The following is a 26,347-nucleotide window of genomic DNA, read 5'->3' on the forward strand; positions in this document are numbered from 1 at the left end:
CTTTTAGTATAAATGAAGAGTAATGATCAAACATCATAAAATTGGCAGCCGCAAAGAAGAAGATGAACTCTTGTTTGGTGGATCAGAAGATATAGAAAAGAAAATTAAAAAAAGATCACACAATGATCAGTTTTACAAAGTAATCGTGTGTCTGAAAACAGTCAGTTAAATAAATCAAGCTTAAAACGTTTGCAAATCTTACAAATACACATGGTTTCCATATTTACAAATACGTATTTGTTTTATGTGAATGATCAAACTTGACCTATACACTAGAATAAGATCTATATAAATATCTTGTTTGATGAATTTGTTTACCAAGCAGTAATCGTGCAACATCAATATGGTAATAAATCTAGAGGTACTTGTATTTTGTTGCGCTTACAGGAATACACAAGACGGTAAGTACTTTCAATCTCTAGCATGCATTGTTTTAATAAATTTAAAAGAGGTAATATGTATTGGAGGATTTCTTATCAATAATGAATTTCGCATTACAGATATCAAAGTACCCTTGCAATAAAAATTTAATTCAAATATAGTTTGTAAATGTTTTGTTTGTTTGACAATCTAAATGCCTATTTTTAAATTTAGAAAATCATCGAAATCCCTATAAGAACGGACACAAAGGGGAAAGTTGAAAATCAAGTCCACCATAAAAGTTAAGCAGCTGGCAAGTATAATAATAATAATACCAAAAGAGATAAGATTAAGATTGCAATTTATTATTTAATTTAAATAAACAGTGATAAATTATTGCATTGCTTATAAATTATTGACAATGACCGCGGATATCGCTAAATAATGTAATTGCTTTTTTACGAGAATTTGCATTATTTATAGTAAGTATTTACAAACAATTAAAATGATTTGTAATAGTAATGAATTAAATTGATTGCTTTGTTGATTGTTTTGTTTAAAAAAGACAATCCAGTGGCTTTTGTTTAAACTTTAAAACAAAATCGAAATCCCTACAAAACGTGGCACAAGTGGAAAATTGGAAATTCAAACCCAGCATGAAAGTTAAAGCACTGATAATAATGATAATATTATAATAAGCGCTAATTTAAAACAGACAATCCAATAACTCGTGTTTTTAATTCATTTGCACCATAATTAACTACATTGTTTATACATAAATTAGAAATATGTCCACATGGCACTGATGCTAAACACTTTATTTGCCTTCCCGAGTCTGTGTCATACTAGTAGTTACATCTGTCTTATTGATAACGTGTTTCATTTATACGTAATTTGTATAAAAAGCATTTCATTAATAATTAGGTTGAAAAACATATCACTTCTATATAAGTCTAGTTTATGATTAGATAAGGAATTCATATTAAATGTCGCAGTAAGACTAACTTAATTACCGCAATTACATATGGGTAATGTACTTACCATAGCCTATAATCTTTCCAATTAAAAAAAGTATATTCATTCTAAAGTTATAACATTTAACAGAATTTGTCACTGTGACATAGACCTTCAACTTAATGACATACAATTCAATAGATTATGCGTTATCAATTAATACAGACATTGTCTATAGATCATGGGCAATTCCCATACTAAGTAGCATTAATCAGAAGTCAACTTGTCGTTGACTTCAAATCATTTGCAATTCATCGCTGTGATTAGAATCAAAGAGTTTTGAATTATTTCTTTTGCGACGCTATCAAAGCCGGTAGTCACTATATGACAACTTCTTTGTTGATGCGACGTAGACCTTAACAAATAAAAGAAATATTGTTTGTTTTTTTGTTGTTTTTTTATTTCAAGTAATTGTTTGGACAAAAATTATATTCACTGTGACCTTGACCTTTCAACTAACTATTTTGAAATCCATAGGGTCATTAACTGCAATGTGCAACATTCCTACCAAGTAATTTTAGGGTTTTTTTTTTTTTGTCTCGACACGGCTGTTTTATTAGGTGCCACCATGACTCGACCTAGAGACCTTAAAATCAATATATATATATATATATATATATATATATATATATATATATATATATATATATATATATATATATATATATATATATATATTCAGCAAAATTACTACCAAGATACATGATTTCAGACTTATTCCTTCTGAAGCTTTTGATAGGAAAATAATAACAAAACTAAAGTGTGGACAGACGGACCATCGCATATCTTTCCACATTTTCCTGACCTTTTATCAGAATAGTTTTTCATAAATTAGTATTTAAAAGAAAATTTTAAAAGAAAATCTACAAAATAAAAAGTAAGTATAAATCACAATGTCACTAAATGTCAATAACAGCTGAAATCTGCCATTTTTAAAACTCTTTTAAGACAAATTTAGACTATGGAATAATTAATACCACGTTTGTTACGAAGATTCGTAAAAAAATAATTTACCTCTAACTTATCTCATCGAGGGCATATACTCCGGATAATAAATCGACAAATCTCGATAAAGGAATTTTAATTATGGTGTCCGCGTTGCCTTGTTATAAATTAGAAAACACTCATAGATTGCTATAATAATGAGGGAAATCGCTGCATGTTATCTCTCTGTATCCGATTTTATTTGACCCAGTGTTAATCACAAACAGTTAATACAATAATAATAATTCAAATAACCTTACTAACGGATGAAAGAGCAAACAATACATTGTCAATCTTTATTTGAAAAAAACTGCTGTTCATGTTTACAGTGTCGTTTCATTCTCGATGTAATCACATCAAAATGGATATATTAACGGATTAAAAAATACCAAATATTTATTACAAGATCGGGTAAACCTCGTGCAAATAAGGAGGAAATAACGTCCTAATTAATGATAAAATAAATTATGTCATTGATATTTTGAACGATGATAAGATTCACAATTCTATTAAATAATGAACAGTTGGTCACTGGCTTGTTTTACGGCAAAGACATTATGGAGCTAACTTATTACCATTGCAAACGGTTGCGAAGCTATAGTTTTTATATTGCGCCTGTAATATCAGCTATATATCTTATGAAGTCAGACCCAAATATAATCCTTTCAAATCTTATTTAATGGTCCGCTCGATGAAATGAGAGGATAATGATACACAAAAAGAAACAAAATCAATCTTTTCTAAACTTACCGATATTTATCGTAATCCAAAATCAAGCATACTAGTTATTCATCGTCCGTGGTCGAGTGCTTCAAACCAATTATTATTTCATGAATTTAATTGTTAGACTTAGGTTAAGGAGTCCTATACAATAGTGTTTGGAACTCAGGACTTGAGGCAGGAATATGCAATATGTATATCCAACTTCTGTAATGTATTTCAAAAGTCGGTAGTACTAGAAATTTTCCGATAAGATTAAAATTATTTTTTAAACCAAGAAGGAATTTTTTATACTCTCAATACGAAATAATAGACATGAATTTGCCACTTTAATTCTTGTTTTGTTAAATATATTTTGAAGCCATCCTTTTACATGTTTAATTTAGTACGATAGTTGTCAGACTAAAACATCTGCTCAAACTATAAAAAAATGTAATTTTGTTAAATGGACTGTGTAGTGCTTCATATCGGAATGTATTAGCAGTTCATCTTATTAAGTTACATTTAGGACGATCAGAATTGCGTTGTGCTTCATATCGGAATGTATTATCAGTTTATGTTATTAAGTAACATTTAGGACGATGAGAATTTTGACAAAGGTCGCTTGCTATTTAGAATTCGTTACGTTGATATCAATTGTCAATCAAAACGTCAAACACATGCCCCCTGTGACGACCGTGAACACTGCGTGATCGTAAGAGGTGATTCAACGGGTTTGAATTACTGGAGTCTTAAAAATTATTACCCCCTACGCATTCGATGTTAAGAACGGACTACTTACTACAATTTTTTTGTATCTCCCCTGTAGATATCAAACCTCCCAAGACGTTTATTAGTTTATTAACAAGGTAATGCAATTGCAAACTTTATTTCTTTTATTACTAAGGGAATAAATCAACATTTATTGCAAATCATATATCAATAATTAAAAGATAATAAATTGTTTTTCATGAGTAAAGCAATGAATAAATACATGTTTGTTCATAGCATAACTGTGTTATTATGTACATACTCGTATTAGTGTTTATTTACTAAAATCTTAACAATTAAGAACCCCATATCCTTATTTTTTATTTCACTTTCAAGCTTTTATATCCTTTATATCATATTAAATTTTGAAAAGAGCAATTGCTAGACGCTATGGTGGTAATAAAGTTTGATGTGCCACTGCTTATGAATGACAATACACATCTTTATATTATTTGCAAGGCACTTAAAAACAAATGCGAACTACAAGAACACTCTTCAGATTCAGAAAACTACAATTTGATAAAGGTATCAACATTTTAACTGTAAACTTTTAAACAAGTAGGATAAAGTCTGCTTATTTGTCCGTTTGATTGTCTTTTGAATAGATTTAATACAGTTGATGATTAAAGTTAGCTTATTTTTTATTGTAGGGAGGACACACTTAAGCAATGAAATGTAAATCTTTAATGAACGTCCAACTCGTCAAATATAAAAATGTTGCATGTAAAATAGTAGTAAAGACAAGCTTTCAGTCACATCATATAACACCAACTTAAAGACATTTTCTACAGTTTTATGAAAAATTAATCCTTTCATAGAATTTTCTATTTTTTTTGTATGATGAGTAAAATTTAATAACGAATTTAAAAAGAAAAAGAAAAATATATGTTGACGTGTTTTTTTTTTCTTGTAAAATGGCAGTTTCCATGGTAACCGAATATCTAAAAACTGTCAAAATAGCGCAACTGTGTTATAACGAATAGAAAGTGTATAAGATAGCTTAAAACACACAACGAGCATTGTTTTATACAAATATAACCTTATCTAATGATTCTGTATGAAACAAATGATAATCTGAACATATTTCTTTAAAAAATGAGTTTTCCATGTTCCTTAACCGAACAAAAAATGAGAAAAATAAACATGAATTCTGAGAATAACTAAAGATATTGAAAAAAGTATTTCATAGGATTTTCTATTTTTTTTGTATGTTGTGTAAAATTTAATGACAAATTCAAAACGAAAAAGAAAAATATATGTTGGCGTGTTGGATTTTTTGGAAAATGGCAGTTTCCATGGTAACTGTTTATCTCAAAATTATCAAAATAGCCAAACTATGTTATAATAATGTATAAAACAGCTTATTACACACACATACACATAATTTTATACAAAGCTTGCTTTATCTTAGGGTTCTGTATAAAACAAACGATAATTGAACATATTTCTTTAAAAACTGAATATTTCATGCTTTTTAACTAAACAAAAAAGAGAAAAATAAACATGACAATTCTGTAAAAAATTAAAGCTATCAAGAAATTTCTTTCATAATATTTTCTACATTATTGATATATCAAGTAACTTTTGATGGTGGATTCGAAAATAGAAATAAAATATGTATGTGGACGTGTTAGTTTTTTGTAAACGGGCAGTTTCCATGGTTACCGCATATGCCAACTGTCAAAACTACCACGCTTTCTTAAGAAATATCAGTGTTATACTAAATGTATTGTCAAATATACAACAAAAACATGTTGTAATAAAAATTTCTTTTTCTTTTGATGTTATATTAAGTAAATGATACTGAATATCTTTTTAAAGCATATCTAGGGCCATATTATTTTTTTCACTCGACTAACATACCCGAACAGTAAGCAAGTATTCAGAAATTTACAAAGAAAAGAATGAAATTCTGAACATTTCTTACATGTTAATTTTGTTTTTTATTCAACACTTTTAAAATATATCATTTTAAACTTCTTTGCCCAGTTGTCTGCCAGTAATTAATCAAGTCGCGACGCACTTTCGTCACTATACCACAAGTGGGTGGGGTAACGCGCGCAGAATTATCATCAATGCTGTCGGACTAATGCTTGGAGAAATCCTTTATATGATGTTGTCTAAACGACCTTTTATTCTTTTGAACCTATATCTCCTCTTGAACATTTAGAAATATCAATTCTGTATTATTTACTCATTATTTGCTTATAGCAGAAATTTAAAACACTTATCCGAATACTATTCAACTTGACCTTCATTTGAAGAGTAATTGTCCGTGATTATCTTTCTTGGAAGCGCATAACGATGCGCACAGAAAACTACCGAAAACGTCTTTAAGTAGACTAAAACATTTAAGTATGAAAATGGTGAAATTCAGAATTTAATAGTTTCCGCAGATATCAGCCATTTCAAATGAAGGGATGTAGATTTTGGGAATTTTGCTTTTATCACTTTAAATATAATGCTTTTTAAGTCCTGAATATTTTGCAAGTAATATTTATGCATTTCGGAAAGTGCATCTTAGTTTCACTATAACATATAATCTGTTTATTAGGTATATTGTTATATTATACGATATAACAACTTCGAATCTGTACATATGCATGTACCGTTTTTATGTTTTATTTGTGTGTCTAATCGTGGGGCATGCGTACATTGAATTTCGCTTCTAACTGTTCATCTTTGATTTTAAATTCTAACTGAAAAGTAGATGGTCGCTTTTCTCAATTTTGTTTCATTATACATATCTGAGTAGTTTTGTCCTGGAATACATATTTACGCCTACATATTTACCAATAAAAGTTATAACTAACAAAATTGTTTTAATTTTTGTATTCGTATCTTTAGTATTGTTGTAAAATCTAAAAGGCATTTATCAACTTGATTGGTAAATACACATGTAATAAACAAACCAATAAGATGTTTATATTTTAGAATAATTCACATGTGCTCATTTGAGAATAAAACAATCAAAGACGATATGAATTTTACATCATTTGATGCATACTATATCTTGTTCATATATATGTTGTGCGCGAAATTCATATCGTTCGCTCACTCCGTTTTATCCAACATAATTATTTCCATTGTGCAAAATACCTAGAAAATAAAGGCCTTCATAAAACTGTAACCCAAATATGACTAAATGTTGCTCAGGATATTGAGAATCAATTTGATTTGCATTTTTATTATTTTTTTATATTTTCTTTTAAAGTGTCCTGTGAAAGATTTTCAAATTGTATGTTTTATAGACTTTTAGACGTCAGTGGAACTCTTTTGAAGAGTGTTCAAACTTCAAAAAAGTTTCAACCATCGCATTTATGTTTGTTTAAATAGACACCCAAAGATAAATAGAGGTAGTTGCAAAACAAAACTTCAACAACATTCTCCAATGCTTATTTACAACAAGGGTCATGTGACTATTTTGCACAGCCCCCAGATGACATCACGCATAAATACGGGTAACCACACTCGGATATTATATTGAACCAGCAGAGTACGGGATATAATCATGGTAGGTCATATTTTGTATTCTATACATACAACTCAACTTTATTATGTCAATATTAGAATTATTATGATAAGTTTTGAAAATAAAGTACTCACATCTTCTGTATCTGTATCTTTTGATATATCTTGTCTTATGTTGATGCCTACAGTGGCAGGCTTTAAGATGTTGTTTCTGAAATAATCAAACAAAGAGCAAATAAAACACTCGACAGCGTATTTTTGACAATGTATGCAATTTAAAACATATGTAACAAACGAAATAATAAAACAACTTTATTGGTAACAATAAATATATAAACAATGCACATGCTTATACTATTTGTGTACAGTCAAAACGTTAAAATTGATTTTACTAATTTAGCAGATATTTGAAAAACGTATAAACACGTATAACGTTTTCATCTGACAAACTTATCTGAGTATGTTGTCATGAGTAATTTGATATCAGGAAATGTTAGGGAATTAGTTTAAATGTATGAATTTACTTAACTTACATTTTACATATAAATTCATAGGTATTTATTGTAAATTGAAATTTATTGCCATCGTGCTAATTTTTTTCAAAGCGCCTTCTGACGTTTCTGACACAATATGTGTGATGTTAACGTTTCCTTAATTTGTACATGACTAAATGCGTGGAGAATAATCGCCAATATTAAAAGATGACCAGCGCTTTCAAAATGAAGAAATATTGTGCTTTGTTATACTTTAAAAATATAATGATATCAACAATACAACATTTATGTTAAAATGCACTGTTTATTTAGATAACATGGAAATAATATTCTTTCATAAAACTCAATTTGGATATTTATGTCGTGATAGTTGTATTCACTATAACGGTATTAACACTGTTATCATATTGTATAAGTAAATACTTAGCCATCCTCGGTAGCCCATGCGTACCCGTTACAGATACACTATACGTATTTGCGAGATGAATGTTGTTCAGTAAAATCAGTACACGTGTCATGCTAAAACTATATGAATATCCAAAATAAACCGAAAATATTCGACTGAAGATACATTTATGTACACAAATTACGTGAACCTTAGATTATTATTTTAGTTTTTATCCGTACTAGTTTAGCGCGGAGGAAGGTAGTCTAGTACTGGTGTAACTCTCCAGGAACGATGGTTAGGAAACTACCCGCCTATATGACTGAAATACAGTTGGAATGGGCGTAAAATGAAACAAACAAACAAACAAACAATTTATCCGTACTAACTATGTTGCCTTAGTGTCCTTCCTCTTTGCTATGCCAGGGCTTTATGTATCCTATTTTTTGGAAAATTTTACTTAAATAAATCAAGGCCTTGTGACTGCAAACATACCAATATGAATTTGTTACTCAAGCAATGCATATAGAAATTGGGAAGCAATTATGTGATGTATTTCATTTCTAGTTCTGTTATGTGAAAAGTTTGTTAAATATTACACATTTTAAGATCCTGTAACACATTTTTTATAGTTTTATTTCATACATATGATGCTCAAAGTAAGATTTGTCAATATTGTAAGTTCCAATAAGCATTATTTGTAAAAATATTACCGAATTTACCATTTCATGTAAATAACGGGTGGCAATTAGAAATTTTATTTCTATAAATTCAAAGTCAAATTTTACAATAAGAAATGAATGCATATGATTTATTGATTTAAAAGTGAAAAGTGAAAAACAAAAATTAAAAGAGTGCAAATATTCATATATATTTATATATACTTTCATATAATGTTTTAACATAACAGAGTTTAACCTGCGATACACTTCATGTATGTTCGACATCCTCTACGCTTTTATCTAACGATTTCAATAGAAGATCTATTTTATATATAAGCTTTGTACAACATGGACCAATACAGGAAAGTTTGGAAACAAGCATTACAACTATTAATCTAACATGCATTGGTAATATCTTTATTGTGTTGCTTATTCACTGATATTTGGAGATGGGGGCCTACATTTGAGTGATTTTATATTACATTATCTTACAGTCAATATAGTATCATTTATTTTTTTCTTCTTGTTATTCTTCTTCTTCATAAACACGTACAATAAACAAATTGGTCTTGAAGTAAGGTCTATAACAACAATCAATGTCATCATCTTCGGTAGCACAGGCTATTTACGGTATTTAATGTCGTATATTTGGAATATGTACCGTGGGTTACGACAATGAATTTTGTATTTTGTGTGCAAGTGTTCATGTTTCGCATTAGAAATTTATGGTATCCAATGATAACGATATGTTTTGTCTGCTTTAAACTTTATTTTAGTTTTCCTAAATTTATTTCGGAAATATTATTTCGTCACAATTACACTTGGAATGGTGTTTGTACACTATTCAAAAGCGGGTACGTTACATTCTGATTTTATAATACACGAATAAACTATGATAATAAATGCTCTTATATATTCAACAAATAAAGTAGACATCATCAGTTTATTTTAGAGACAGCATGATAAAAAAGATAATAATAATAATAATTATAATAATAAAAATAATAATAATAATAATTATTATTATTATTATTATTATTATTATTATTATAAATAATATTTATAATAATAATAATAATAATAATAATAATTATTATTATTATTATTATTATTATAAATAATAATTATACTAATAATAATAATAATAATTATTATTATTATTATTATTATTATTATTATTATTATTATAAAATATATAAAGATAGATGTATGACACTTGGATATATTAATATGTCTATAATAATAAACAATATCAACGAAAACCAACAATATGATCGATATTTGCACTTTTCTTAAAGTATGTAAAGGCAGAAACTGTTTTATTTTGTATGATTGTATATGTATTATATTGTTAAATGCATGGCAGTTAAAGATAAGGGAATTTTAATTTTATTCAAGCTTTGCCTACCGGATGTGATGCTGATGGTGTGGATTGTCCGGAACATTCTACGTGTGGTACTGACAAAAACTGTGCTTGTAACGACGGCTTTAAGCTAAATTCAAACCAAGATGGATGTGAGGCAAAAGGTCGTGTTTTTTATAATGAATTTTCTCGGTGTAACTGAATAAGGACAAGTTCCAAAAGAAAACTATTTGATGTTTTTTTATTACTATTATTTATTTCTATTTATCTCAAAATGATAAAGGGTTTCATGACGGTATATAAATAATATTGCAAAAGAAATAAAAGTAAAACTGGCAATGTGATAACCTTCCTATTATTTAATTTTACAAAAACCAAGCACTTTCTATAATGTAGAAATTGAGCATGGCATTTTTTGCGATAGTCTAGTGACTGTTCAAAGGTTTGAAATATCCGCTATCACCACAACAGTCATTATATATCTTATCATACCTAAAATTAACAGTATTATGTGCCCCAGGCCCAGGGTGGTATAAGAATTGTCTCTACGGTGGTGATATTCATAATAATTACATGTATATTATATTGATTAATAGTTTTGCATTGGAACTTGAAGATGTGTTAAGATTAAATAACTTAAAATATCACATGGATGCACATGTAACAAAATGTTAGATATAAACTTATGAACACTTCATGATAGATTTTGATTGTAACAAATTGAATACAAATATGTAAAGGATGTAAAAAATTCCATTATTCACAGTTATAAATGATATCTGCGATGACGACAAAGGTTGCACGGGGTTGTCAAATACAGCATGCACAGGTGGTAAATGTGTATGTAGTGACGGCTATGCAGAAAAAAATTCTGTGTGTACTAAAAGTAAATATATAATCAATTATTTTATATCAAAATTGAATTTTAACACTTGTAATTTCTAAATATATTTATAAAAAAGACTTTTCATATTTTAATGACACTTCTTAATAATAGTGAATTAATGGAAATGTATTTTCCACCATAACACTTTTTCTTTTTCAAGCCGTTAGCGGAACAACATGTACCGCAGCTGGAACAGAATGTAAAGGCATTGATAACTCACATTGTGACACTGACAAATGTAAATGTAATGATGGCTATGTGATGAATGTTGAAGTGTGTACCGCAGAAAATGCAGGTTAGTTTCTATGTAATTATTGTTAAACTGTGTACCGCAGAAAGTGCAGGTAAGTACTCTGTATTGAATATTGAAGTGTGTACCGCAAAAAATGCAGGTAAGTGCTTTGTAAAGAATGTTAAGTGTATACTGCAGGTCACACAAATTTGTTAAGTTAAATTCTAGTCATGATATTCGTCATTTTCACGAGCAAATGAAAAAGAACGAAATAATTGTACACAAATATCCTTTATATATTTTGTTACCTCTAACTGTTTCCTATTCACTTACTTTGTGTTTCACGATAATGTTGTTTAGTGTGATGTGAATTTAGAGATGCATCTTGCTCATCTTTTAAATTCTTGCAGAAATTAAATGAAACGTAGAAAAATCGATTTAAAAAAACTATATTTACTATACTTGATCAAGTATATTTTTGCCTTCTTTTTAAAGAATGCCAGTTGCTCATTTGTGGGCAGTTATCTTTAAATGACACTTTGGATTCATATTATATTTACCTATAATGTGTAGAGTTTAAATTTTTAATTATTATTAATTATTGTTTCAGCTACACATGTTCAGTTAGGAGTTCTGACATTATATCTCAGTTTTGTTTTGGCCATGGCGCAGAAACTTTTCTGGTAAATGCATGTTTTGTTATAATTATTTGATTTTTTTATCAATTTCTTCAAAATGAAATTGTTATCGATATATCTAACTATTTGTAACATACTATCATACTATTCTTTTGTTTAATATTAAAGGTATAAAGTCGAATACTGTACAAGAAGTATTAAATGTATTTACCTATGATTAAGATATACAGGAGATTTATCTAAAGATTGAATTACAGTAAATACCCACATTCACAAAGGTGCATGTTTTTATTTTTTTTTTTCAGATTGAGAATCGGGAATGGAGCTTCATCTTTATGCGATTGACACCTTTTCTCTATAATATATTCCTCTCTATAAAAGTGTGATATGGCCATATGTGGCCAAGAAACTACTAAACTGTTTTGTTTCGTTTTCTTTTTTCAAAAAAGTGTTGAAATATTCAAAATAAAGTAACGACTGTTTAATTCTTGTTTTACATTATATGGTTTTTAATTCTTGTTTGAAATTATATGGTAATATATATGAACAAGTTTTGCTTTTTAATTAGCAAAACATAATTTTTCGTATATTGTAAATTATGTTTAACGTTATCTTAGCGAAATGGGCTATTAATCGGTAAAAAAGTATTAAACATTGATTACTCAACTGTATAATTTAAATTTGTTGGCTTGAAGATAAACGTAACATGTACACAAGTAAACACAATTTACCTACAGTTTCAACAGCGGTTTTTGCATTGTAGTAGAATGGACATAAAATTGTGTAACTAAAAGTTAAATGCATTTAGATTTACTTTAGTTTAGTATTATCACGAAGTTCCTTTGAAAAGAAAACAAGAAAATGTTAACAAAATATAATTACCGACGAACGCCAAATGACTATATACTACCATATGTTTCATTCGAGAATTTAATTATCTGAAAATGCAGGATAACCAATTAATATACATGTAAACACATTTACAACTCGAAATGAAGCATTTTTGAATTATATTGACAATATTCCAATAATATAAAGACATCTGATAAATATAGAAAATTGAATTCTATATTTATAAAAATGTATAAGAAAGACTTGTGAACTAAATAAACAGTTGTTATTTAAAGCGTTGTGATTTTATTTCTTCCAGTGCGTATTTATTTTGTCAATAATTTATATATCCTCTCCTTTTTATAAGTCAATTAAAACTTTTGACCAAACACCTGTACTAGGTGAATATTTAACTAGAGAAAATAAGAATCCCTAAAGAAAGCCCAACACGTCAAAATTGAAAATGTTGCAGGCTCGGTTTGATTGAGCCTGTTCATGGACGGTATTGTAAAGTGCAAATTACCGTCCACGCCCTTAGCACCGTCTTAAGCAGAATTCAACATTTGAACAGATGTGTTCATACGGCAGTTATCATGGAACCTTCAATGTGACACTAGTGTCATTCCATGAAAAGTGGCGTATGGCCCTCAAGAAAATAAAATAGATGCTCGGTTGACTAAAATGATCTATTTCTGAGTAAAAACGACAAAAAATATTTTGTTCCGTTTAACATAAACAAGAGGGCCATGGTGGCCCTAGATCGCTCACCTGACCCATCAAACTCATCCAAACAATTACCTAGACAAGCATTCTGACCAAGTCTCATGACAGGTGAGTCAAAAATGTGACCACTACAGTGTTAACAAGGATTATCCATATTTGAGCAGTGTGACCTAGTTTTTTTACCCAGGTGACCAATGTTCAAACTTGACCTATAAATCATCAAAACAAACTTTCAGACCAATTTCCAGGATACTTGGATCAAAACAGTAGCAGCTAGAGTGTTAACAAGATTTTTCTATTTTTAGCTCCGGTGACCTAGTTTCACATGCGATTTCGAACTCATCCGAGCAATTACATAGACAAGCATCCTGACCAAGTTTGATGATAATTGAGAAGAAAATGTTACCACTAGAATATTAACAAGGTTTTTCCATATTTGGACGGTGTGACCTAGTTTTTCATCCAAGATGACCTATGTTCGAACTTAACTTAGAAATCATCAAAAACAAATTTTCAGACCAATTTACAGGATATTTGGATCACAACAGTAGCCACTAGAGTGTTAACAAGATTTTTCTATTTTTAGCTCCTGTGACCTAGCAAAAATGTGACCGCTGGAGTGTTAACAAGGTTTTTCTATTTTAAGCTCCGGTGACCAAAGTTTTCATCCGAAATGACCCATGTTCGAACTCCTCCGAGCTATAACCTAGACAAGCATGCATCCTGACCAAGTTTGATGATGATTGATGCAAAAATGTGACTACTAGATTTCAGGTTATGAATATGTTTTTTTCGAGTTCGAATCTCTAATTGTGCACATTTTTTAAGTATGGTTTTTACTTTCAGAATATTTTTTAAATTGTGTCACGTAACTTTTCTTTATCTCTTTCATGATGTTTTCACAATCTAAAGTTAAACTTTTGACGGCCAAGCAAAATCGAATGTATTTGATTTTTATAACTGTCATTGAACAAATTAAACAGTATTTTCAATTTTATTCTGTTTTAAGCTCTAAATTCCAGTCGCCACATTTTTAACAATTCTGGCTCATTTGTATTTACTGTATAGATGTTCCTCCACTCAAAATCACGACTGTGTTGTCTTTAGCGAATGTGTGTGTAACTAAATGTTTTCGAATGAAATTTTCGGGGATCTAAAATACAGTTCGTTGTAAAAAAAAACAACTATAAACAAACATAAAAATAAAGAAAGAATTGCCTTTTATACAGGACTCGAACCTGGGTCTCTACACTCATAGAGCGAACACTCTACCACTTCGCCATTATACTTTACGCAATAAAAAAGAGTGATTGATTAGGTGGTAAAATATTTAAGAGATAAATAGTACACTTTTATATAAGAATTATCGACACCCCTATTTGTCAATATTGTTGTAAACAGATAATGAAAGGAATAGCGAATTCGAGCTGTAACTTATTTTGTAAATAAAATATATTTACGTGATGAAGAAGTTCTATTAGAATGGCTACTACCTAGCATTTTTCTTTCATTATATTACTACTTATTTTCTTGAAAACAATAAAAAACATATAACCAATTGGGCGTGAGGGATGTTGCATTTATTCATTATCCCTTACGTATAAAACCGAATCTGCATGTTTCAGCTGTAACATTGCATATATTTCACTCCAGTGTTGTCATATATTTTTTGGTCTTTCGGGATCATTGATACCAACACTATTAAGTGTGCTAGAGGGCGTGAAGGGTGTTGCATTTATTCATTATCCCTTATGCACAGACTCAATCAAACCGAGTATGCAATTTTCATGTAATTTTGTTGTGAATATTGCTTCCGAGAGATCACTTTGTTTTCAGAGTGTTATGATAGCGTAATTTAAGCTGTCACATTCATTGCTTTCAGCGCTTTGACCTATTTTGAAGTGTTAAGATCAGTTTCTCTTATCATTAAATAAAATTCAATGACAAGTTTCTGATGGAATTTAAACGTTTTATTATGTAAAATAGTCCGCTTATTCGCTTTAAATGTCTGTAATCGAGAGATTGGTACGTATGCTTGCGATACCATAGCGGGCTCTTTTCGGAATTCAGTCTCGTTTTAAGAAAACCCTACAAAGATATCAACAATATGATATACCAAAGAATTCCAGGGATTCTTAAAATAACAGCAAAGTTAAAACGTTATCTCACCAATCTTACTTAAATTTGAGGAATATTCTATTGACGACGATATAAAACAAGTCACGTAGCTTTGGTAGCAAAGTAGAGGTGGTTATATTTTACAATACATTTTTTTGCCATTGAAGTAATATAATACGAGGGTTGTTCAAAAAAGTAATAGGACTGCAGCTCTACTGTTCACGATTTTCAAATTTACGTACACAACTTTTAACATGAGACAAATATCGGAACATGTTCTCTATATAAAGTGAAAAAAATCAAAACAAAATGTAAACAAATGAATTTTCTGTGAAATTTTTCAAATGACAAGGGGTACGAAACGCGGCGCACGCTAACCAATACAAATAATTGACGTTCATTGACGTCGTTAAATTTAAATCGAAATTGTAATAAGCGTCATTCTTCTGAAAGTAGTCTCCCTAGTCTCTAGGTTGTATGAGTCATGTAACTTTTTACTTTGCCTCATATGTGGAGATGAAGCAAGAAAAAAAGCGATCACATTCTCGTTCCACTGTTTCAAAAAAAAAAAATAAATAAATGCCAGATAGCCCCGCCCTTTCTCCGGGGTTTCTCGTTGTTTTTAAGTAACCGTGGAACTCAATAGGACTGAAAATGTTAAAGCCAAAGCAATTTAATTTTATTAATTTACTCATTGTCTTGTACGTTTAAAACAATATGATTATATACAGAACAATAAAGATATTTCTCAATAGAAAAGTATCATTTTTCAAAACTTAGCAAAGTCCTATCGTTTATTAAAAACAAGTACTAATTTTTTACCGTTAACCCTTTACATTAATTTATTATTATTAACGTATATCTAGTTAAAATACAATAAATGTGATTTATAACAAATGTTCTTTTTAATCCTTTGGTTTAAAACTGAATGGAGTATATAGGGTCTTTCTAAAAACATTTTTTATTTATCCAAAAGCGGGCGCTATTTGGTGCAGGGAGCACTTGGGTCTCACGACCAAAACCCCAAGGGGGATCACGAGTTCGATTCCCCGCACTTCAACTAAAAACAAAATTTTTCACCGAGGACTGACTAAACCAATCATAGAAATTATTAGCTAAAAGAATAGAAACGTAAACCAATAACAGAAGTAAAACGACCAGAACTGAATTCAAAAGACTTAAAGGAAAGAGGAAAAACAGTTGTCATGATGGAACGCAGCAAAAGACATAAGAAAAAGACCACGGGGGGCAGATAACAAAAATACTTAATGGAGAAACAATGCAACAAGGGCAATCAAATGGCATAAACGACACAAACGAAAAAAACCCAAATAAAAGAGACTTTAAAAAAAAGGCATCAACGTACAACAAAGGAACACTGAAAATTGAGGCAGGAAAAGAAAATCGAATTGCAAGAAAGAATAAGTGGCATACGCCAAAAACGGAATATGTTAACAATTTACAGACAGCAAAGTACTTACAGAAAACACAACAATCCTTTAGCGGAGTAAATTGGTGAACGGAAAACCCAAAAACAAGTACATGAAATTGGGAAAGACACTTTACGGAACAGACAAGGAGAAACCCTAGAACATCAAATAAGGGGGAACAGACAATTAAAACCCTAAAAGGACAGGCCAAAACAATTTGAAAAGGACAATAAGAGACACATTAATCAATAGACAACGGGACAAATAATCGGGAAAAAGGAACCCGAAAAAACGGTTGCGAATTCGCATCAACTAATAATGTTCAAATTTTCAAAGTAAAATGAGTATACTTACAAACGTTCTTGGGTGTTTGCTTGTATAAACTTCATGTCCCAGACTGACACAAACAAAAAACGCCACTTTTAGTAAGTACTTTTAAGGGGAGACTTATGTGTTCCTTACCCGATTAACACGGGAAATTTTAGCAACCCAAATTGACCATCAAATAACATGTTCAAGTTTTCAGTATGAGTATACTCATCTCTTATAAATGTAGAATAGTCGAGAAACGGTTGAATAATACGATATGAGGGGTGCGAATATATTCAAGATAAGAACATAAATAAAACATGTTGTTGCAATTTGCCCGAGTTGGAGTGAAAAAGCATTACAACGCTTTTTTTATTTAAGGGTCATTTTGAATATAATAAATTATCATAACTGGAAAACTTCTACCTAAAAAGTTTGCACACAAATATTATTGCTGGCCTAACATCCAATGGTACACAATTTTCGTTGAAAATATTTCCAGTCCAGTCATTTCAAAACAAACTCAGTGGTGTTCCTTAAATGTATCGTATTATTGCATTCTTTAAGTTTAAAATGAAATAATTTGCTTTGTCATGCGGTTGAATGCAGAAATTTTATTGCTTAATTATAGGCTTTAACACCTGATAATGAATACTAAATCTGCCAAGATACTTCTGTAGACTTGTATTAATTTGTTCTAGTCTTAACAAGATTTAATGTTTGTAAGTGAAGTATTTGATTTTATCATTGAAACAGATGGATTATTTCAAATAATCACGTATCCTATGGCATATTTATATAACAAGGATCTATTCTATCAATTGAGGTGCGAAGATTAATGATTTATGTCTTAAGTGAATAAATAACTCTTATTCTTTTGCAATCATTTGTTCACAATTTGCTCAATACCCATTCGGTACTTGTTGCCATATGGCTGTATATGAAGAATTAGGGGCATCAACGTTGGATATTTAAACAAGATTTAATACTTGTCAAACCTACTTTAAAGCGACAACGGACACTTTCCGTGGTATTACCATAAATGTCATTTAAACCAACTTATTTCAGTAATAATAGTTATTCATTTAAATTTTATGCATTAAATGTCTTTGATCTTCTTAAAAAATATCATATTTGAAAAAAGTGCCATTGTAAATTATTGATTTTGATAAAAAAAATCTATAATTTTTTAATCGTCATATCAAAGTCATTTTTTATTTTTTTGTCATCAAACTCTTGGAATATAAACATGATTATAATATCTGGGGAACAGTGTCTCAAATTTTTTCTATCTTTCTCAAAACAAATACGTCAAACAATTTATGCGACTTTTTACACCATACATATTACGTAATTAAAGATAATTAAGTAGCTGATTGAGCAAACAAAATTCCATGACACGGTTCCCTCCGTAATTGAATTTCCTTTCATCTTGCTTTAAACCGCATGTAAATTGCTTGTTTATTAAAAAAGTTATGCCGATTCAAAGTTAGTCCCACGCGCATCAAACGAAGTGTCATAAATCGGCTGTCCTCTCTCAGATCCCTACGTTTTCCGTACAATTATTGCATAACACGCAAATATCACACCAAAGGGGGTGACACGATGCGGTAACACATACTCTAACAACTTTTATGACCCAGTGACATCTGAGCAATTAAAAGCAGCTGATAAATATCATTTTATAGCAGAATTTCTTCAAATCTTAACGTGATTTACTGTCCGTCTGGTATCTGTCGCACATGTCACGTGACTATCGGTAAAATTTGAGGCACTCAGTGGGATAAAATGGAACGTATTTAACGTTCGTACTGCTATCGAGTAATTATATTGTTTCACTTTTGGTGTTATTATTATCTAGCATCATCATCATTATTATTATAATATTATATCAGTGTCACTTTGCCATGAAATTCCGTTAAAATATAAATTGAAATAACAAAAAACTGCTCCTGCCAGACTTTTAAAATCCGTGCATGGTACGTCGTACAAATAAGAACGAGATATTATATATTTTTGTCCGTTCAGTTCATATAAATGCTAGACATAATTTAATAGAAATAAAAGGTATTTCTCGATCAATATGATCTGACGTTTTGATTTTATTATTTCCGAATTTTATCTATGCACGGCATACATAGATCAGTATTTTCTTCTGGACAATACAATAAATTTGTGTTCGATTACTAGTGAACAATATATTCAAACCATTCACTGAAAATATATTTTCATATCATTTTCATTGACTCATAAAGAATAAATCATCCGAAGAAAAAATATTTTAAAAATTTGTGAGTGACACCTGACCACCTGTCATAATATTATATAGGCGTTCACATAAAAGTGTTGTCTGTTTCTTTTGACATTGTTAGTAAAAAAGAGGTTGCATGCAAAGCAAGCTCTTGAATCTGTACTTAAGTTCATAAACTCAATATAATGTCTATCAGATTACTTGCGTGATAAATAAATTTCGCACATTATGGATAAAGGCAGCTACATTGTTTTAACCATCCCCATGATCGTGCGACTTACCGCTATGCTAAATTATTTGTTACATTTGGTCGACAGATTTTCTTAATTATAAAAATGGTACTTAAATGATAGACGATACAATGGTTTTAAATATTCATAAAGTTTGTACAGTATTTTTATTATTCATGTATTCGAGTACAATATCGACTATTAACAAATAAACCGGTCATGGATATATGGAACTACCGATTTCCCTCATTGGTGCCTCAATAGGGGGCGGCGCGTTATCGATAATTGACAGGTTACGCGCATAGCAGATAAAAATGGTATAGGTATCGTTTTAAAACATTTAAAAACATAGTTTCGAAACTAACTGCTTCCAAAATTAAATCACGAATGTTGATAAATCTACTTAGCTAAAAATCTCATTTTAGGTATTTTTAGTGATAATTGACTCCGTTGTCACCTTAAATTTTTAAATCAACGATAATTTATATATTTCTATACGAAACATTTTGCACTTCATATCTTTGTAGCAAATTCTAAAATTCAAAGCATTTAGTTGCATTTCCATTAACTGTAATTGCATATGTGTCGCTCATTATGCAATAAAAGTCGCTTTCCTTACACCATGTACATGCTTTTATCTAAATATTCTCGTTCATATTCTTTTGTTCATCATGAAATTGTCGAGTTCACTTAAAGTATTATTGAGAGCTGTTGTTTAAGGTGATTCATGCCCCCAACTATAACTTTGATACTAATAAAGCGTAATACAAGTATTCTGAATGCCAACCTACTACGCAACTTATTTTCACCTAGAATAATTGTTGACCTGAAATACCCCATGATCACAGAAATATGGCAACCATAAAAAACAAAGTCACAAGGAATGTGTTAAAATCTTTTTTACTTTCTTTCAAAGTATAGTGCAAGAATGTGGTAAATGGTTATCAAATTAAAACAAAAAACGAGTTAAGCTATTACATTGTACAAAGGCAGTGACGGGAGCACTGAACAGATATTACATTAGGTAAGCAAATGTCAATATGACACATTTTATGGTTTACATTTGAATGCAAACTTGACCGGTTAGTATTATATTCGGTTCTTACTTAATTGGAAGATGCAACAAAATAGTTAAACATAATTGGAATGTTATCATATCTAGACTTTAATTCTTTATTATTCTAACACTCCTCGTGATTGTGTCACTATAGACAAAGAAGGAAAAAAACGGTGTTAAACTGCCAATAAACACTGGTTAGGGACTACTTGTTTATGCGGCCGTTATGTTTTCTCCCTCGATTATATATAGTTTACAAAGCATTTTAAAGCATTTTTATTTGTATTTTCAGTTCTTATAATGTTATCTTTTCATGCAATACCGAAATAATATCTCGCATACACTAACGGCACATATTTGATCAGATATTTCGATAAAACGGCGCCAATCCTTAAGCAGCGTAATGACGTCATCCTAAGTATACAACTCATTCATTAACGCTGATGTCATTTCATACATTCAAGAATGATATATGGGGCACTGCTGTTAAACATTCTAAGACGTAGGTTTTTATTGTTGAAAACTTGATAAAAACACGTGTTTTCTTATTATTTCTTCTGTTTAATAATTTCTATATCTTAGCAACAGTAAGGTGCGAAAATCGAACAGTGTTATACAAAAACCGGCACCAAAAGATATTTACGCTTATAATAAAAAATATCATTAGTGCTCTTAATAATTTAATCGTGTTAGAATCGAAATAATATCGGTCTGAGCGGTGTTTATAGGCTGTCTTACACCTGTTTTGTCGTTTTGATGCGAAAAAATTACCCCCCCCCCCCCGGGACTACGGCCTTCGTGGTCAATTCATACGCATCAAAACTCCAAACCGGTGTTAAATAGCCTGTAAACACCGCTTAGACCGATATTATTTCTTAAATAGATGGGTTTCAAGCGGGTATCTTCAGAAAAAATATTGTAGACACACATCTATACCAATGTGGACTGCCAGAAACTAATCATCATTTTTCTTTGAATGCAAACGATACATTACTATCAGAGGCAGCCATTTCTAAAACTTTTTAAATTTCTTAAAATAATTACAACACTAAATTAACGGCGAAAACAAAATTAAGTGACGACAAACAACATCATATATTTAGGCAATTAATAATTCCGAGATAGCAAAAGATTTTATAGTCTATCAAACTACGGGTTTTCCCGTTTTCTTTTCGAAAAAGATCTTCCCCTTTTCCAATATTTATTACGTTATGTTTTTTCTATCTCAAGTTATAAAAGTTTAAAACTGAATAAATTTATTAACGCGACAATTATTGCATTATATCAATTAAGTCCCTATTTCTACTCCTTTCAGATAAAACACCTACTATGTGTTATTTTTTTATTCATAGGTCGTTAACTTGCTTTTTTTCATTTTCATCTTTCTTCAATCTGCTAGTGTTAATAATTGTTTTCTCTTAACTAATATTTCAAACATTTTCAAAACCCGACTTATTTATAGTAATTAATCCTATGTTAGGAAAAGGCCTTTAAAGCATTTTATGCTTTCGAATCTGATCCTTTTTCAGCATTGTATTGTGTTATTCTTTATTGTATGATGATGTTGTTTGTGCAAAGTGTTCGAAATAAAATATGTTTAAACCAAACGGTTATCAATTTTTACCTCTTTAAATAGTTATTATTCGGACAATGCTTCTTTGCACGATTGGAGATGGGCAAGGGTCAAACCTTTGTTATCAAATACTTGTCCGAAGCAAAAATTAAAATATATATAGATTTAATGATGTTATGCATGTACCAGTGTACAAAAATATGAACATAGCATAACCTTTTGAATGAGAGAAATTATCTGGAAAATAAGTGGTGAAAACAGTTTCCCACTCCACATGAGTTGAGCTACCATTCCGAAATCATAAAACGTTTGGGTCCTTTTCAAACTTTGTTTTTACACGCCCGCTAGCATTCAGACAATAATGTAAAAAAAAATAAGTTCATAAATCCTACAAATATTAGGTACACTTTATAACAATTATCATCTCCGTTTTGATGCATTGTGATATATGGCTTTTTAAATTACACGAAATTATATCTTTACTAAATATCATCTCTAATGAATACATTTCTGTGTCTGTTTTCTTTATTCATCTTATTATATTTATATGCGTTTTCTTTATTCAACTTATTATGTTTACATGTTTATGCAATCTGAATAAAAAGACACGTTTTGGTTAAGTTACATTCGTTCCCTAGTTCAAACCACTTTTATAAGTAAATGTTTTAAAGTAGTGCCTTAAAGACAACTTGGATTAAACAAAGTACAACGGTTCATTTTTTTTTTAATTTTACTTTTATTTCTTTCTTTATAAATTTATTTAATTTATTTTATTTTTATTTAATATTTTTTTTTGTTGTTGTTGTTTTTGGTTTTTCGAGCAATATGTCTATAGAATTTATTAGTTTGGTTTATTGTCGCAACTATTTTATATTTGAGATAGAAATTCATGGACAACAATATAATTTTGAAACAAATGTGATAGCAATCATGAAAAATAATACTTATCATTTGTTGTTTTAATAAAAAAGAAATATAAATTACTCAAAACTCTAGATAAGGTGTAAAATAAACAAGGGTATTTAAGAAACGTTCACACTACTTGAAAGTGATTCTCAATCCCTGCTTGAATCATCTTGCCTACAATTGTTGAAACACAATTCATCGCCATTTGTCATATAAGATGGTGTTACCATTCCCGGTAACGGACAGGTTCAATGAAACTAAATGGACAGTTTTCAAAGTTCCCATTTAAATAGTTTCGGATCTCAAGCAAAATAAAAGAAAGGTGCTCAATTTAAATACAGGCCGGGTTGTTAAAATAACACAATAGTGTCATACATGGCTGATTCGAGCAAACACGGTTATTAAAAGAGGATCTTCACGTATAAGATGATCAAAACACAAATAATATATTAAGCTTTCTTTTTACTTGTTATGAGGAGTATACTCCTTAATATGATCGCTGCGTCGACATCATAACTGTTATTGTCGTGCAAGATTTTAATGTAGTCCATAACTGAAAAACATAATAAAAAATATCAACATAAAACTTGTCATGACAAGGAATAGATGTACAACAAGGGACGTTGTTCTGAAAGCTTGATCTTTAAGTTACGTTCTAGAAAGTAGATGTTGATACAAAATAACGTTAAAAGCTGTCGAAGATATTTTACTTATTATAAACATTCTTGTTAATGGGAGCAAGACACAGCTTAAGTACAAATGTTATAACTACGTGATCAGTAATCACAGAGTTAAGCCCATTATTTCACATGGAAAACAGTCATATATTTTTTATTTTAATAAATACCAATATCTTGAACATTCACACTGTTATCAATCTTATTGAGAAGTTAGGTGCATAAATGATATAATACTATAACAATAATGGTTTTAATTTGCATCTATTGTTGCTCTTAACAGACAAGCGTAAACACTGTATGTTGTGCTCCTGTCTTAAAGAAACTTTATTTGTTAGATACACGATAACCGCTTGAAAAATGTGTATGTATCTATACTATTTTACTTTCTTGGTCTAATAGAATGTTATGAAAATCATGAATTTGACAATTTGGAAATACTTGCTTCCTCCTTTCACTTCATTCGAATCCTTAAGATGTGGTTGTTTTTTAACAGCTATCTCTGTCACGTAAAACATTTTGTTTTACTGCTACCATACATTATTTTAAGCATGTAGTAACAAACATCCCTGACCCGTCTAATGCTAATTTTTCATATAAGTGAATACAATACGAATTTCACCACAACATTGTTTTTTGTTAACAAAAGAGCACATGTCAGGGATCTCAAATGGTATAATACCTTCCCTCTGCTTAAACAATAAACAAAAACATTTAAAAAAGAACATGTATTACTGTTCAGTTTGGGTAATGTAAATAACCCTTTAAAATGCAGATGTTTGCAAAAATAAACTAGTTAAAACCTGTAAAGCATTATATGGTTATTTACAACATTGGTCATGTGACCAATTTGCACAGCCCTAGATGACACAGAGCATAAATATGGGCAGCCGCGCTCATTTGTCATATCAGTCTAGAAGCGGTGGGGATATAATCATGGTAAGTAATATTCATTACCTTTTTGTGACTTATAATTACTTTATGGTTATTCTTTTTTTTTTCATTTTTTTATTCAGAGCTAGATTTTTATTTTCTGTATATTACTTGTGCAATATTTTTTTTTCTTTCTGTGGATGGTTTGTTGTTGTCAAAATTCTATTTTCATACACATTTTTAGAAATATATGAGAGTACATTTTTAAATCTCTTTACATTTTAATATGATATTATATTAAGATATTATACACAGTTTAAGACAGTGTGTATATTTTACTCACAGCAAACAAAATTCATCAAATTCAAAGATAAACTAAATTTTGTATCAGCAGAAGAGATACAAACCTTTTTTGTTGGTAAATTCTCATTGCGTAAAATATAAATACATTTAAATTTTAATGTGATATACTTAAAATGAAACTGTATATATGTCTGTAATTCGTATGGCTCGAATTTGATACAATTCATTGTTCCATCGATCACAGTTTGATATGGTGCGTCACTGTCTGAAATTGCGTAAAATATCTTCATATTACATTCCATGTCTTTTTTAGAAAATGCTGAACAAGGTCAGGTTTATTTACATTAGTTTTAAATAGTAAATTAAATAACCTGACATATACGAATCATTTTATGAGAACATAAGTTTTGATAAATGAGGATGATAAAAAATTGTCAATTTAGGATACATGTAAATAATATTTTAGACTTATAAACGTATTCCATAACAATGTATAATAGCTCATTGTAAATGTTAAAAGAATATCTTTAAACGTTAAATGTAAATTGAATAGTTTCTTGTATAAATAAACTATTATTTATTCAGATCATTGTGAATCAATCTAACAACGCCTTGGATCATGCATAGCATGTATTTCTTCTTTGTTTTAAAGGCACATTATGCCTCAGTCTTTTTTATATTTTTAGCCAGTAATATATTTTCTATTATAAGTAAACATTTTCAAATTAAAATTGTTGGCAAATCACAATCAATGCATTCTGAGGGATCATACCTTAAATTCTAATGTGCAGCGTGACGAAATGATTTTGAATGCAGATCTATTTGTCAAGTAGTAGTTTTACTTCCATATTAAATACTACATCAAGCCAACAAAGGCATAAAAAGTCCAGATAATTTGTTATGAAAACTATTTAACTATTAGAGGGCACAAAAACTGAAGAAAAACAAATGAGGATTAAAAAAATATTTGGAGCATAATGGGCCTTTAAGATTTATAAGTCGATCTTTTTCTGTCAATGTTTAAAATTATAAATGTTTTTGAAATGTTATCAATTTACATGATTTAAGGGGCTGAAAATTAGGAATCTCTTCTTCGCTGTGTTAACA

General features: G+C 29.8%; 1 protein-coding gene across 1 annotated transcript; it reads left to right on the plus strand.

Moving 5' to 3' along the window:
- The first annotated feature begins 7,261 nt into the window (after nt 1-7,261).
- LOC132719584 (integrin beta-like protein 1) lies at nt 7,262-13,085 on the plus strand. The gene is made up of 7 exons (XM_060703363.1): nt 7,262-7,341; nt 9,636-9,694; nt 10,239-10,367; nt 10,970-11,089; nt 11,250-11,384; nt 11,932-12,004; nt 12,265-13,085. Coding segments are annotated over exons 1-7 (519 nt in total). The 5' UTR covers nt 7,262-7,339; the 3' UTR covers nt 12,266-13,085.
- The last annotated feature ends 13,262 nt before the right edge of the window (nt 13,086-26,347 follow it).

This window comes from Ruditapes philippinarum, unplaced genomic scaffold (assembly GCF_026571515.1).
Source record: "Ruditapes philippinarum isolate M1 unplaced genomic scaffold, ASM2657151v2 ctg2773_1_1_1_1, whole genome shotgun sequence".
Lineage (NCBI taxonomy): Eukaryota > Metazoa > Mollusca > Bivalvia > Venerida > Veneridae > Ruditapes > Ruditapes philippinarum.

Coding starts and splice junctions, on each gene's coding strand:
- LOC132719584 (XM_060703363.1), top strand. Junction 9,695..10,238: donor TGTACACTATTCAAAAGCGG/GTACGTTACATT, acceptor ATTTTATTCAAG/CTTTGCCTACCGGATGTGAT. Junction 11,385..11,931: donor GTGTACCGCAGAAAATGCAG/GTTAGTTTCTAT, acceptor TTATTGTTTCAG/CTACACATGTTCAGTTAGGA.